Raw genomic sequence first — 14,734 nt, 5'->3', positions numbered from 1 at the left:
TCCTTAGCCTTGCAGGAAACTGTGTAGTGCTCTCTAGTTTGTATTACTTAGTTTCAGTTATTTAACTACAATCCTTGCAGAAAAACATGATAAATTAAATGAATGTGCAGGAGGCAGAGATGCTAAAATACTGCCCACTGTTGTAGCTGTGTTTTCTTAAAATGTGTTGTTCTATAAATAGCTTAAGTGAAACCATTTCTTGTGAATAGATTTTTTTTTCTTCTCTCCCACTTTAAAATGTTGCTTACGGCATTTCTTCATTTCTGAAAATCATGACCTTGAGGTGCTTTATTTTCCAAACTGTTTTTAAAAATGGCTTTATTGTAAGTCAAGGGAAGCAAAAGGAAAAAAGAAAAAATATTACTCGAGAGACCACCATCTAGAAATCACTGTTGTTAGCATTAGTGGGCATTGTTCACACAGCAGTGATGGTGGGGATACAAGGAGAGAAAGAGCCTTGTATTTGAAAAATAAAAGGTCTTCTTTGTGCTAAAATCAGGTTAAAACTTGTGTTGGCAGAACTATTTATATTAAAATGGACATAAATGTAATTTCACTTGAATTTAACACAAACACCTCTAATCTAAAAGCAAACTAATTGATAGACTTCAGACCTCAAGAATGCATTTCTGCTAGAACTCTAAAGTTAAGAAAACTTATAAGGAGAAAGTAAGAGGTTGTACCTGTAGTTGATTTTCTTTTCAAGCTGTATATTTGGATCCTCAACACTTCTGGCTATGAAACTAGAGGTATTCATCATGAAATAGCATGCCTTCATTCTTCCTGTAAACTGCCTGCCCTCCGGTTTGAGTCCCGGCTGCTCTATTTCCAATCCATCTCTCTGCTGTGGCCTGGGAAAGCAGTAAAAGATGGCCCAAGTCTTTGGGCCCCTGCACCCACGTGAGAGATGTGGAAGAAGCTCCTGGCTTTGGGATCAGCACAGCTCCGGCCGTTGCGGCCAGTTGTGGAGTAAACCTCTCTCTCTGCCTCTCCTTCTCTCTCTGTAACTCTTTCAAATAAAAAAATCTTTAAAAAAAAAAAAAAAAACAACAACAACTGCCTTTATCCTTGTGTAAAAAGGACAGGTCATCTGGGTATAAAGTTCTTGGTGACACTTTTCTCCCCACGTCTTTGTAAACCAGAATCTAGCACAGTCCTTTATATCACCAGAAACCTGGTTTGGCTGGATCTTGTTGACTAGCTGTGTTTGTGTATTTATATTTTTTTAAAAATATTTTATTTCTTTGAAAGAGAGGAAAAGGCAGAGAGGTCTTCCATCCGGTGGAAGCCAGGAGCCAGGAGCTTCATCCGCTTCTCCCCTGTGGGTGCATGGGCGTCTGCTGTTTTTTCCAGGCACATTAGCAGAGAGCTGAGTTGGAAGTGGAGCAACAAGGGTTGAACTGGCTCCCATATGGGATGTCAGGGTCACAGGCAGCGGCTTTACCCACTGCACCACACTGTCACCCCTATTTCTTAGTTGATTTTCATTTGTGGCCCCTTGTGCTGTACTGAGCCTTTGTCTGAAATGTCTGCCGCTGAGCCACAGCTGCCCGGAGCATCACGGAGTTACCTTTCCTCGGGGCTCTCTGCTTGCAGGACCCCAGTGTCTGGGCCAAGTCTGCCATTGGCTCTGTTTCAGTCGCCATCCCTCTCTGGCTCCTACTTTGTGGGGGGACTTCATCTTCTATCCATGTCTGTTCTATTGCTTGAAGCTCAGCTACCGTTGGCTCTGTAATGGTGGGGTTCTGTCCCTCGGTTTGATTTCTAAGCTCCGCAGCAGAGGTCGTACTTTTCCTGTAAATGTCTGGAGAGTAAATCTTTCCCACTTTGCACGTCACACGATCTGTCACAGCCATCCAGTCCTTTGGCTATCATGTGGAAGTGGCCTCAGGTAGTTGCAAACTCGTGTGGCTGGCCACTAGTGAGACTTCATGAAAAGACAGCAGAGTTTTGTGTCACTGTCGTATCATGAAATAGCATTGTTGGATTTTTCCGCTAACCTTTTAAATTGGAAACCCCATTCTGCACTGGTGGCACCAGCAGGCAGGAGGCCTGACTTCATCTGGTGGCCTCGCCTTCTCTCTGCTTCCCCAGATGTGTCTGTGGCTCACATGGCTCCAGGGCTCCTGTGGTCGTGTTTTCTTCAGGATTGAGTTTGTGTGGCCTGCGTGTGGTGCTCCTCCCTTTTCTCCTTCCTCCCCTGGCCTCTTCCTCTCACCCTTCCTCTCACGAAGCCGGTGTACAGGGCATTGCTTTTCCTCCAAGTGCAGCCACCTCGGAGAGGCCCGTTCCCACCTGCTCTCAGGAGATGCTAGGAAGACCACACTGCTGCAGGACTCCAGAGCCTGGAGTCTTTCCCCTCTGGGAGGATCCATTGCAGATCAAGGGCTCCCATGGCCCCCCTCTTCACGGTGGGGCTCAGGGCTCACTTCAGCCATTTTCTGTGTTTCCCTAGAACTCTTTGGAAGCTATTTTTATTTAGCAAGGCTCAAAAAGCTCTTACTTGAGGATCACTGATAAAGATTTTCCAGAGGCCAGCGCCACGGCTCAATAGGCTAATCCTCCGCCTAGCGGCACCGGCACCTCAGTTTCTAGTCCCGGTCGGGGTGCCGGATTCTGTCCCGGTTGCCCCTCTTCCAGGCCAGCTCTCTACTGTGGCCCGGGAGTGCAGTGGAGGATGGCCCAAGTACTTGGGCCCTGCACCCCATGGGAGACCAGGAGAAGCACCTGGCTCCTGCCTTCAGATCAGCGCGGTGCGCCGGCCGCAGCGGCCATTGGAGGATGAACCAACGGCAAAGGAAGACCTTTCTCTCTGTCTCTTTCACTGTCCACTCTGCCTGTAAAAAAAAAAAAATTCCAGAGAAAACTATAATTTGCCAAAAAGAGAGAATTTTTAAACACATTGGGCTAGTATTCCAAAGTAGTTTGTTCGTGTGTCTAACACAGATTCATTTTGCTAATTTCCTGACTTCACATGTCAGTCTTACATCAGTACCCAAGTCATGCGGTCTCCTTTCCCATTTGCTGGTGTTGAAGTGAGTCTCCTTGTCTGAGGATGTGTTAGACATGCCACGTTGTCGGGGAGTTACAGAAGAGCAGACGAGGCCGTGGCTGTGGTGCACGTGTGAGCTGTGCACAGGCCGCCGGGCCCTGCTCAGCTGCAGCATACATGGATGCAGTGTGTGGTGAGCCAGGTCATAAGTGCTTGTCAGTATTTGGGGCATTGGAAGTGCAGTAATGTTTCTTACTTAAAAACTGTGGACTTAGCATTTTTAGGAGTTTTGTTTGATGCATTTTCCCTAACAGACTTTGTGTTATAAAGCGCTAATAGACAGCTGCCCTGCCTAGAAGAAGCAGGGCAGGGAGGCCGTGGGTGGTCTCAGGAGCTGTCTCAGACAGTGGGCTTCCCTGCCTTGTGTTCTTCCTCTGCTCCTGGGGCGGGGGTGGGGAGCACCACCTGCTTCCTTAGGTGCTGTCCTTGCCCTTGGCAATACTAGCAGTTAATACGAATTTTGTTGTTAGTTGAGCTCAGGTAATTTTGACCTTTACTGGGTTTAGGTTTTCAGAGTGAAGAAAGCCTAACTCCATCTGTAGACAGATCAGGCTGCTGGCAAGAGCCTGCCAGACCTCAGAATGGCGACATGTTTCAGGGATCTGAGTCAACAGCTAATAAAACAGTGGTTTTATTATCCACTGGTGAGGTTTATTTTGAGCAAAAAGATAATGTAGAATTTCACGTTATGGACTAAGACTGTCAGCCGAGTAGATCTACTGGAAGCAGGTCCTCTTCGCAGCAGGTGTGCGAAGCCTGGGCACAGTCCCCAAGCAGTGCCCAGGAGGTCTCCAGTGCTGTTGTCCAGGACTCCTGCTGCTTGGAGGTTTCCTCCTAGAGGCCTCTTGAATATTCAGTATGAATCAGTGAGCATAAATTGTGGTTTGGGAAGTTTGCAACATTAGTTTGCAATTGGGAAGTTTGCAGATTAGTTTATTTGCGGGTTGATCAGTGGCCTAGATTGGAGAGGAAGCCCCACCTGCGTGTCAGGGATAGGCCCAGTACTGTAGTTCCTTTGTGTCTTGGAGAAGCCCTGTACCTGTGGACAAGATGGAGAGAGCACAGGAAAGCCACATAACTCTGGGATTAATGACAGATTTTACCTACAGTCTCCCATACTTTGGGGAATATTTTTTGAAATTTTCATACAGCCAGATTATGAGAACATTTCAAACAACTTCTTAGAAAAAGGTATTTTCCTAAGGATTGTATTTGAAATGTATAGCTCCCATCTCCCAGTTCACTGCCCAAATGCCCACAGTAGTCCGAGCTGAGCTAGGCTGATGCTGGGAGCCAGGAACTTAATCCAGGCCTCCCACCTGAGTGACAGGGATCCAAGTACTTGAGCCATACCTCCTGCCTTCTGGGGTCTACATGGACAGGAAGCTGGATTCAGGAGTCAAAGCCAGGAATCAGACCCGGGCACTCTTACCACTTGACCAAATAGCCGGCCTGCCTTTTTTTTTTTTTTTTAACAGGCAGAGTTAGACAGTGAGAGAGACAGAGAGAAAGGTCTTCCTTCTGTTGGTTCGCCCCCCAAGTGGCCACTACGGCCGGCGCGCTACACCAATCAGGAGCCAGGTGCTTCCTCCTGGACTCCCACACGGGTGCAGGTGCCCAAGTACTTGGGCCATCCCCCACTGCCTTCCCAGGCCACAGCAGAGAGCTGGACTGGAAGAGGAGCAACCGGGACTAGAACCTGGCGCCCATACGGGATGCCAGCGCCGTAGGCAGAGGATTAGCCAAGTGAGCCATGGCGCCGGTTCATGCCTTTTATTTTTTAAAATAAAAGTTGAAGTTTGTGAAAGGCAGAAAGTGTCCCAGCTTTGGGTTAAGTAGAAAATGCCAGGTGGTTATGGGACTCGCTTTGTGGCACAGCAGATTAAGGTGCTGCCTGCGACACTGGCATCTCATGTGGCTCCAGTTTGAGTCCTGACTGTTCCACTTTTTTTTGAAAGGCAGGGTTACCCAGAGGCAAAGAGACATATTTCTTCCATCCACTGGTTGGCCATCCAGATGGCCACAATGGCTGGAGCTGAGCTGATCCGAAGCTAGGAGCCAGGAGCTTCTGGGTCTCCCATGTGGGTGCGAGGGCCCAGGGACTTGGACCATCTTCTACTGCTTTCTCAGGCCACAGCAGAGAGCTGGATAGGAAGTGGAGCAGCTGGGACTTGGATCTGTGACCATATAGCATGCCGGCACTGCAGGCGGCGGCTTTACCACTAAGCCCCAGCGCCAGCCCCAGCATGAGGATCTTAAAAGGCACTCTTGAGGGGCCGGCGCTGTGGTGCGGTGGGTTAACGCCCTGGACTGAAGCACTGGCATCCCATATGGGCGCCAGTTCTCGTCCCAGCTGCTCCTCTTCCAATCCAGCTCTCTGCTATGGCCTGGGAAGGCAGTAGAAAATGGCTCGAGTCCTTGGGCACCTGCACCTGCGTGGGAGACTTGGAGGAAGCTCCTGGCTCCTGGCTTTGGATCAGTGCAGCTCCGGCCATTGTGGCCATCTGGGGAGTGAACTATCGGATGGAAGACCTCTCTCTCTGCCTCTCCTCTCTCTGTGTAACTCTGACTTTCAAATAAATAAATAAATAAATCTTTAAAATAAAAAAAGGCACTCTGAGCAGGACAGTAGACCTCCCTCTGTTCCCCGCTTCGGGTGTTGCCAGTGTGCCCTGCCTCTCCCCTACCACATCTCATCCAGCATATGACCTTTGTAACTGTGTTTAGAAAGTCAAATCTGACAGTGGTCGCCACCTCCACCCCTGGTCTTGGCGGCCATCTCCCTGGCCTTGCCTCCTCCTGCAGCCTCTCATTATTAGGCTGCCATCCTATGGCCCTGTTCCCTCCAGCAGTCAGCGTGACCCTTAAATCACATCTCATCACATTGCAACTCAAAATCCTCTGGTGCCATTCCATCCATTTCCATCTCAGAATCCTTCTTGTGCCCAAGCAGGCTGTGGGAACTCCAGCCCAGGACCTTACCACTGGCTCCCCTCCTATGTGTGTGTCAGCCCCTCCCCAGCCACTCTATCTCCAAGTGCATGCTTGGGGGGACGTTCTTCAGTCCAGGGGTTAGGACACCCACGCCCCATATCAGAGTGCCTAGGTTTGATTCCAGGCCTCGGACTCCAGCTTCTTCCTAAGGCAGAGCCTGAGAGGCAGCCGTGATGACTCAAGTGATCAAGTCCTGCCACCGAGTGTGAGAGCTGGAGCGTGTTCCCAGCTTTGTTGCAGGAATCTGAGGAGTGCACCGCTGATGAGTACTTGCCGCCTCCATTCCTCCCTCAAGGAAACTAGATAAAAAGTCTGTGCCCTCAGTTCCCCCGTAACCACACAGCCTATTCTGTTGTCTCCATAGCCCTCAGCAGTAAGAGTTTTGTTCACTTGAACTTGCAGTTCAGGAGCACCCGGAGAGGGCCGTGTGTGCTGCTGATGCCCAGCCCGAGTCACTCTGAGAAGTTCATGTCCAGACTCTGGAGTGTGATGATAGCCGGCTTGGACGTGCGTGCTTCCTTGCTGTCTGGCAGAGCCGTCGAGTGGTCAGACTCCTCTGACACTGTTTCTGTGCCATTCTGGTTTTTGGTTCTTCGGATCTGCAGCTAGAACTAAGGGCAGAGCAGGTGTGTCTGCCATGGCCACTGGATGTGCAGACTGATTGGGCGGATTTATGTGGTTGTGTCTGGAGCTGCCCCACCTGGAGGGCTGCACTCTCAGCCTCTCACCTCTGTTGCTGTCTGGCACTGGTGCCTGGGTTTTCCTGTTCTGGTTGTTGCTGCTGTGTGTTTGATCCTGTGGGTCTGCTGGAGCGTGTCCAGCAGTAACTCTCCAAGAAAGGCCACGGAGACGGGGTGGGTGCCGCTTGCCTGAGAGCTTGGCCTCACTGCTGCTGAGAAACCCCTGCTGCTGCAGGCTCCTGCCCGCGGACGGGCGCTCATAGCAGGTGCCGTGCTGGCCACACGGTGACCAGTTCCATCCCTGGGAACCTCTGCTCCGTGGGCAAAGCAGGCAGCAAGCAAATGAGTCCACAGCCATCCTCCCCTCCACAGTTTTGAGTTACCCACAGTTGGCCAGAGTTTGAAAATACTCAATGAAAAGTCATCGAAATAGAGCCTTCAAAAGCTTTAAGTCTCCTGCCGCTCAGAGCTCCCTGTCCGCCCCAGTGCTGCTCCCCGCCTGTGCTCTGAGCCGTCCCTGGTTGGCAGCACTCGGGCTGCGTGCGCTCCCCTCCTGCAGTCACGCACGGGATCTCAGCGCTTCTGTCCAGGTGACCCTTAGGTAGTAACCCCGCCTCAGTCCCGAGCCTCACTTCGTCTCATCACAACCTTCTGCACCGTCACAGAAGGGTGAGGGCAGTTTGGTAAGATATTGAGAGAGGGAGAGACCACATTCACAAAACTTTTGTGGCAGCATACTGTTAGTGGAATTTTAATTTTTTTAAATTTATTTGAGAAAGGGAGGGAAACAGAGAGCCTCTGTCCGTTGGTTCAGCTCCCTGGGTGTGCACGGCAGCCGGGCTGATCCACACTGCAGGCAGAAGCTGGGAGGAGATTAGTCTGAGTCTCCCACCTGGTGGGCAGGGACCCAGTCCTTGAGCCGTCACCTCCTGCCTCCCAGAGTGTGCGTTAGCAGAAGCAGGAATCGGGAACCTAGCCAAGACTAACCAGACCCTCCAGAGTGGGGTGTGGGTCTCTCCACCACGAGGCCAACTCCTGTGCCTTGTTAGAGACGTGAGCCCCTTCCTGTGCCGGATTGTAAACTTTGATCGTAGGTGCGTGTGTGTCAGGGGAAACGGTACCTGTGTGGTACTCCCCTGCAGGGGAGTGGACTCTGAGCAAACTCCCGTGCCAGCTGTGGAGCTGTGCGGGTGACGACGGCCAATCTGCTGCCTTGTTGCTGCTTTGCAGATGTGCTCAGCGGAAGTGCTTGGTGGCTAAGACAGTGCTGTCGCGTTAGCGTTCCTGTATTGCATAGATGGATGTGACGTTAGAACATGCGTGCTTTTCTCCATAGAACTCAATAAAGCCGTTTGCATGTTTCATACACGCACAGTTGCTTGTCTTCAGAGTGAACTGTTAGGAAAGCAGGTTGAGTGAGTTTCCCTGTGAGAAGCCACCGCACAGAGGGCCTGTGGGAGGTGCTGAGGCAGTCGGCCAGGGACGGAGAGCTGGCGGCTGTGCCTCGTGGCTGTGAACAGCATGGTTTGTCCACGCCACTCTGTGGGTGCCTCTTAGGGTTTGTCTGGTGGGTTTGTTTGAGGGAGGCTTTTGTGCCACTGAGTGCTTCTTGATTAGAGTGACATCTTGTCAGTGTTTAACTCCCTCTGTGACCCAGGCCCCTCAGGAAATCCACATAAAACCCTAAGAACAAGAAGTAATCTAAGAAGGCGTGCTACGCTGTGGTGCCTGAAGAGGGCGGGCGGGGGGATCCGCCCTTCGTGGCAGGCAGGGTGACTTCCCTCCACGCAGATGTGGCTCACTGCCGGGCCTCTGCCGCGTTTACCTCTATTCTTACCTCGGTCAAGTGGCGCGGCACAGTGGGAACCACCACGTGGGGCTGGAAAGGCCTGTGTCCTGGAGCCGGCTGTGTGGTGCCTGTAACCAGGGAGCCTGACTGGCCTGAGCCTCCTGCCGGGTATTCGAGCTCTCGGGTGTCTTAGCAGCAGGTGGGCCTTGCAGTCAGCTGCCATGGTCCTTACCACACGTTCTTCCCAGGCCGGGAGCTGGGCAAGCTGCTGAGACTTTGCTGTCGCGGTTTTTAAGGTGTGCCACCCTCGGGGCAGTAGCTGTGCCAGCAGCCCTAGTGTCACAGGGATTGCGGCAGGGGCGTGAGTCCCGAGGTCCAGGGTGAAGCCCACTCGCCCGCCCGCCCGCCTGAGGAGTGGGAGGGGAACCTCGGAGGGGCTTCGCGGCAGGCAGAGGCAGGCTCTCAGGTGTCGGGACGAGAGCCGCTGTGACCCCTCCCCTAAAAGCCGCAGGTCTCCGAGGCCGTGCAGGAGTTCCCGGGGTGCTGCCTTGGCGTGGAGGCACCGCTGTTACAGGCTTCCTTTCTCGGGGGTGGTTTAGAGATCGGGGCAGGTGTTCAGATGGCTGTTCACCTTTTCATTGTGTGATTGAAATACTGTAGGGAAGGAACTACAGTCTGCGTGGCGAAGACATCAGCCGGGCAGGTGGCAGCACAGTGGTTCCAGCATTCAGGTTCTCCTGTCACGTGCTCACACCCAGAGACAGCCCCATTTCTTTTTGCAAGCTTGCTGTACATCTCCACTTTCTGCCATGTTTTATCCAGCATTTTTAGGGTCTGTAGTGAGTGAGTTTCTGAGTCAGTCTTCCGTCTTGCAACGCTGCTCTCTGAACACTTTGTTTTAATTCAGCGTGGCAGGAGGTTTGAGGGGGTCATGTGCACTGACAAGCCTGCAAATTTGTATTTCTGAAGGAATGATCCATTTTGAAAGCATTTCTGTCACACAAGGAATCCAAGTTGGAGCTACACTGAATGCAGTTATCTGAAACTGTAAACTGTCTTCTTTTTTGCAAATTGAGATATGTTACTCATTTTGGCTGCAATTAATAATACACTTTGCTGCTTTTTAGGCTAGAGGCCACCAGCCAGGACAGGACAAGAGGTCTTGTCCTTCCTGGTGACATAGGAGGGTTAGGACCTGGCAGCAGCCCACAGAGCTGCGGTCACTTCAGTCAGTGCTGTGGTCTGAACGGGACTTCACTCCCAGCCCACAGGAGGTTCAAGCCTGAGGGTCCCAGCTAGGGCGGGGGCCTGGTCCAGTGGTGCCTGCAGGTGGGGCCTTTGGCAAGTGATCGGGTTCTGGTGGCTTTGTAGGGTGATGTCTCTGCTTCCTGTGTCACCATGAGAGCCTTCCCTCTGCGCTCACTCATCACGTGACAAACTGGGAACCTCCAGAACCGGGAGTCTCAGTCTCCCATGAGCAGTTCCTCCAGGGGTGTCTCAGAGAGCACTGTCAGGCCTGCCCACACTCCCCAAGATACCCAGACACCCACGGTGGGCGCAAGGACACACCTCAGGATCCGTGGTGGGAGTGGGGAGAGTGGCGGTCCATCCTCTCAAGGTGATACTGTGTCTCACAGAAGCACAAGCCTAGTTTTGCCAGGGAAAGCCTGTGTGTAACCGGTGTATCCGTCTGTCCATCAGCAGGCAGGTGCGCTGGGATCATAGGGATAACAAAGACTGCTCTCTGCCTTTCCGGGGCCCGGAAGGCTCCAGCCCTGTTTGCACAGGTGCTCTGTCTCAAGCCTCAGCCCGTCTTCCCGTGCAGACCCTGGAGTGCAAGTGTGCTGGGGCTGTGTGTCCCACCTTGAAGATTTAGAGCAGTGCTTGCAAGCATTGAGAGTAGCTTGGGGAGTTCACGCACGTGTACGTCAGTAACAGCCGTGAAAATGCCCACAGCCCCTGTGGACCACGTGGTCTCCACCCTCAGCTTCCTTTGAGAACGTTTACATCACTACTTCTGCAGTGCTCTTCCCTGTGTGGCACTCGTTACTGGAAGCCATGGGTAGCATAGAGCTTTCACTTTTGTTCTCAAACATCACTGCTTTAAAAGGGATTAGTTGAGGGGCCGGTGCTGTGGCATAGTGGGTAAAACCATTGCCTGCAGTGTTGGCATCCCATATGGGCGCCAGTATGAGTCCTGGCTGCTCCACTTTTTTTTTTTTTTTTTTTTTTGGACAGGCAGAGTGGACAGTGAGAGAGACAAGAGAGAAAGGTTTTCCTTTTGCCGTTGGTTCACCCTCCAATGGCCACCGCGGCCGGCGCACCATGCTGATCCGCAGGCAGGAGCCAGGTGCTTCTCCTGGTCTCCCATGCGGGTGCAGGGCCCAAGCACTTGGGCCATCCTCCACTGCACTCCTGGGCCACAGCAGAGAGCTGGCCTGGAAGAGGGGCAACCGGGACAGAATCCGGCACCCCGACCGGGACTAGAACCCGGTGTGCCGGCGCCGCAAGGTGGAGGATTAGCCTAGTGAGCCATGGCACCGGCCCACTGCTCCACTTCTGATCCAGCTCTATGCTGTGGCCTGGGAAAGTGGTGGAAGGTGGCCCAAGTCCTTGGGCCCCTGCACCCACATCGGGGACCCAGAGGAGACTCCTGCCTCCTGGCTTCGGATCAGCGCAGCTCCAGCCGTTGCAGCCAACTGGGGAGTGAACAAATATATGGAAGACCTCTCTCTCTCTCTGCCTCTCTCTCTATAACTCTGACTTTAAAATGAATAAATAAACCTTTTTTTTTTTTTTAAAAAAAAAGAAAAAGATAAAGTTCCAGAGAGGGTAAGACAGAGCAGGAGAGAGAGAAAGATCTTCAGTCCACTGGTTCACTCTCATGACCACAACAGGCAGCACTGGGTCAGGCCAAAGCCAGGAGCTTCATCCAGGTCTCCCACATGGGTACAGAGGCCCAAGACTTGGGCCATCTTCTGCTGTTGCCCAGGCCATTAGCAGGGAGCTGGATTGGAAGTGAAGCAGCCAAGACTTGAACCAGTGCCCATATGGGATGCCGGCACTGCAGACAAGGACTTTACCCACTGCACCACGTTGCCAGTCCCCGTGTAGGACTTCTGTTAAAACAGTGGATTGCCATCTTGCAGGGGCTGGCATGTGTGCAGCAGTGGGGAGCCACTGTGCATTACTGTGTGTGATGCGGTCCCTGAGCAGCCTGAGTGCCATCAGGATTTCGTGGGGGAGGTGAGGAGCAGGTCTGTGGGTGGAGAGGTTTCCAAGATGAACGTTTGAGTGAGAAGCACAAGGTGCCTCTCCACAGTTGCTCTCAGAAGCACGGGACGTCTCGGCGGGCAGAGCAGTGACAGGCTGCTCCTAGAGGAAGTTCAGTCAGTTACTTTGGGCATCCTTGTGCCCATTTACTTGACATTTGTCCCTGGTGTGTCTTGGCTTTGCCAAATGCGTGTTTCCCTTTTTTATTTATTTATTTATTTGAAAGTCAGAGTTACACAGAGGCAGAGAGAGAGAGAGGTCTTCCATCTGTTGGTTCACTCCCTAGTTGGCCGCAGTGGCCGGAGCTGGGCCGATCTGAAGCCAGGAGCCAGGAGCTTCTTCAGGTCTCCCACGTGGGTGCAGGGGCCCAAGGACCTGGGCCATCTTCTACTGCTTTCCCAGGCCACAGCAGAGAGCTGGATCGGAAGAGGAGCAGCCAGGACTAGAACCAGCGCCCATATGAGATGCCGGCACTGCAGGCCAGGGCGTCAACCCGCTGCGCCACAGCGCCGGCCCCCGAATGTGTGTTTCATGAGCAGCCTTTCAGAAAAAGGCCTATCAGAAAAAGAAAACCCTGTGGTTGAAAATGCACAGAAGTGGTCGTAGCATTTGATGATGCATCTCTTCCTGCAGTGTACACTTGTCTGTCATCACTACTCTCACTCCCCCAAAATGTGTCTCTTCACAGCAACGGTGGCCGCCATGTATTACAGCTACTACATGTTACCGGATGGCACCTACTGTCTGGCCCCTCCCCCTCCGGGGATTGATGTGGCCACTTACTACAGCACCCTTCCTGCTGGAGTGACTGTGTCCAGCTCCCCTGGGGTGACAACCACTGCTCCACCACCTCCCGGAACCACACCTCCACCTCCCCCAACCACAGCCGAAACAAGCAGTGGGGCAGCCACCACCACCACCACCCCCACCACCACCACTACCACCACCACCTCCACCTCCTCTACCACAAGGTGCGTGCACGGCTTCTGGTGCCTCTGTGGGCTTCGTGATCTGGGTCATGTACACAGGTCTCCACAGCAGTGGTGAAAGTGAAGTTGTCAAGCCACACAGTTCCCTGGAGTTCCTGGGACTGGAGCGAGCTCAGGTCTCAGTAGGCAGGGCACCCTCAGGGCATGTGGACTGGAGTGTGTCCTGTTTAAAAGAGGCTCGGGAAATTTGACAGAGCACCTGTCTATTTCTGCAAAAATGGCCCGCTCTCTGATCATGCTAAAAATGTCAAATGGGTAATGAAAGATGTTGAATCCTGCTAGCTGACTTTTTACTATAATAAAAATCAACACGTGACTGATTCTTGGTTGTTTCTAAAGATTAGCTCGTGATTGGAGGGAAATGTTAATTAGGAAAAAAGTAAACCTTAGTTTGTTGCTGTCTTGCTTTTCAGTAAAATCCCCATTCCACTGTTGGCAGCGGTTCTCTGGGCCCGGCTTAAATGCACTGACTGTAGTTTGTGCAGCACAAGTCGAGAGCCTCCGTGCTGATTTCTAACCTCTGTGTTTGCGTGAGCACCTGAGGCCCCAAGAGAGCCTTACGTAGTGCTGTTGAGATGGGGCCGGGTGCTCACCAACCTCTCTCCACAGTGCACTTGCCCCCGTGGCTGCGATCATCCCCCCTCCCCCCGACATCCAGCCTGTGATTGACAAGCTGGCAGAGTACGTTGCTAGGAACGGCCTTAAATTTGAGACCAGCGTTCGTGCCAAGAATGATCAGAGGTGAGATGAAGTTTTTAAAGCAAGCTGTGGAATTCCTTTGTTTTTTACCCTTTTCTTGGTTCATGTGTCTTCAGGGAACTGTATTTTCTAGTTGACCTTGTTAAGTTACTTAGAGTGAGGTGGTGTTTTGTTTGTTTTTATTGTGGTACCTATTTTGTGTTTGCATTTGCTGAAGCTGACTAAAATAAAAGGCTGGAATAGAAGTCATTCTTCCTAAGACTGCCTTAAAAATCTAGACAGACGTTTGTTTCTGAAAATGGACGAGCGTTCTGCCCCTCGAAGCGGAGTTTGAGTGTGGGCTGCGGCTCAGGCTCCCTCACCAGTGAAGTGGGCAGGGCACCTGATGAAAGCTCAGTCCTTGGGAGGGGTCTGGGCCCTAGGAAGTGGCCGGTGAACACATCGGAAGTATTGCCGGCTTTGGCTGCTTGTGCTCGTCTTTTTTGGATGACTTGACTTTCTTTTTCCGTTCATAGGTTTGAGTTCCTGCAGCCGTGGCACCAGTACAATGCCTATTACGAGTTTAAGAAGCAGTTCTTCCTCCAGAAAGAAGGGGGAGGGAGCACACAGGTACGGGGCTGGGTGGGGGGTGGGGGGGCGCTCTTCCTCAGGGGCTCCTGCTCTCAGACACGGCGACTGTGTCCTCGGTGTGTGCAGGCTGCACTGGATCCTGCCAGTGCAGATCCCACGTGTGCTGTCTTCAGCTTCTCCCATCCCATCACAGCGCACTTCAGATCTGTTGGAAGTGTCCACTCAGGTCACACTGCAAGGGTCGCTTGCCCAGCCTGTTCTAAACAAAAGTTTTCTTGTTCCAGCAGTGGGTGTTTTGCTGGGCCACTGCTTAAGGCTGTGTATCTGCGTCTGTTATGTTGACCTGGATTAAGTCTGTTGGGCAGAAACCCCTCACGTGCTACAGCTGCACCAGGACCCCAGCCAGCTGCTGCCCACCCCTCCCCCTGTCTGTCCCCACCGTGGTACGGGTGTGTGTGGAAGCATTTCTTCGTGGCCTGTAGTCCTCTGAGTGTCATGGACACCTGACAGTTTTGCCAGAAAGATGATCGGTCAGTGCCTTCAGACCCTGTCTCGTTGCTCAGACGGAAGGAAGTGGACGCATCTCTAGGGAAGAGGATGAGTGGGTTTCCCAGACACTGTGGGAGCGGCTGCACAGGCATCCTAGGGCTCTCGGAGTCTGAAGCGGTATTCCCCAGCGCTCCTTAGG

General features: G+C 52.4%; 1 protein-coding gene across 4 annotated transcripts in view; it reads left to right on the top strand.

Moving 5' to 3' along the window:
• SFSWAP (splicing factor SWAP) overlaps positions 1-14,734 on the top strand; it is a 77,376-nt gene that overhangs the window by 30,746 nt on the left and 31,896 nt on the right. For all 4 annotated transcript variants that reach the window (XM_008250412.4, XM_051837628.2, XM_002722685.5 and 1 more), the window contains exons 8-10: positions 12,477-12,759; positions 13,387-13,518; positions 13,992-14,085. In XM_008250412.4, coding sequence (XP_008248634.2) covers positions 12,477-12,759; positions 13,387-13,518; positions 13,992-14,085 — 509 coding nt within the window. The remainder of the gene's footprint in view (positions 1-12,476; positions 12,760-13,386; positions 13,519-13,991; positions 14,086-14,734) is intronic.

This window comes from Oryctolagus cuniculus, chromosome 21, assembly GCF_964237555.1.
Source record: "Oryctolagus cuniculus chromosome 21, mOryCun1.1, whole genome shotgun sequence".
Classification (NCBI taxonomy): Eukaryota; Metazoa; Chordata; class Mammalia; order Lagomorpha; family Leporidae; genus Oryctolagus; species Oryctolagus cuniculus.
Note: the sequence above shows the minus strand (reverse complement) of the source record. Positions and strands in the feature narration are given on the sequence as shown.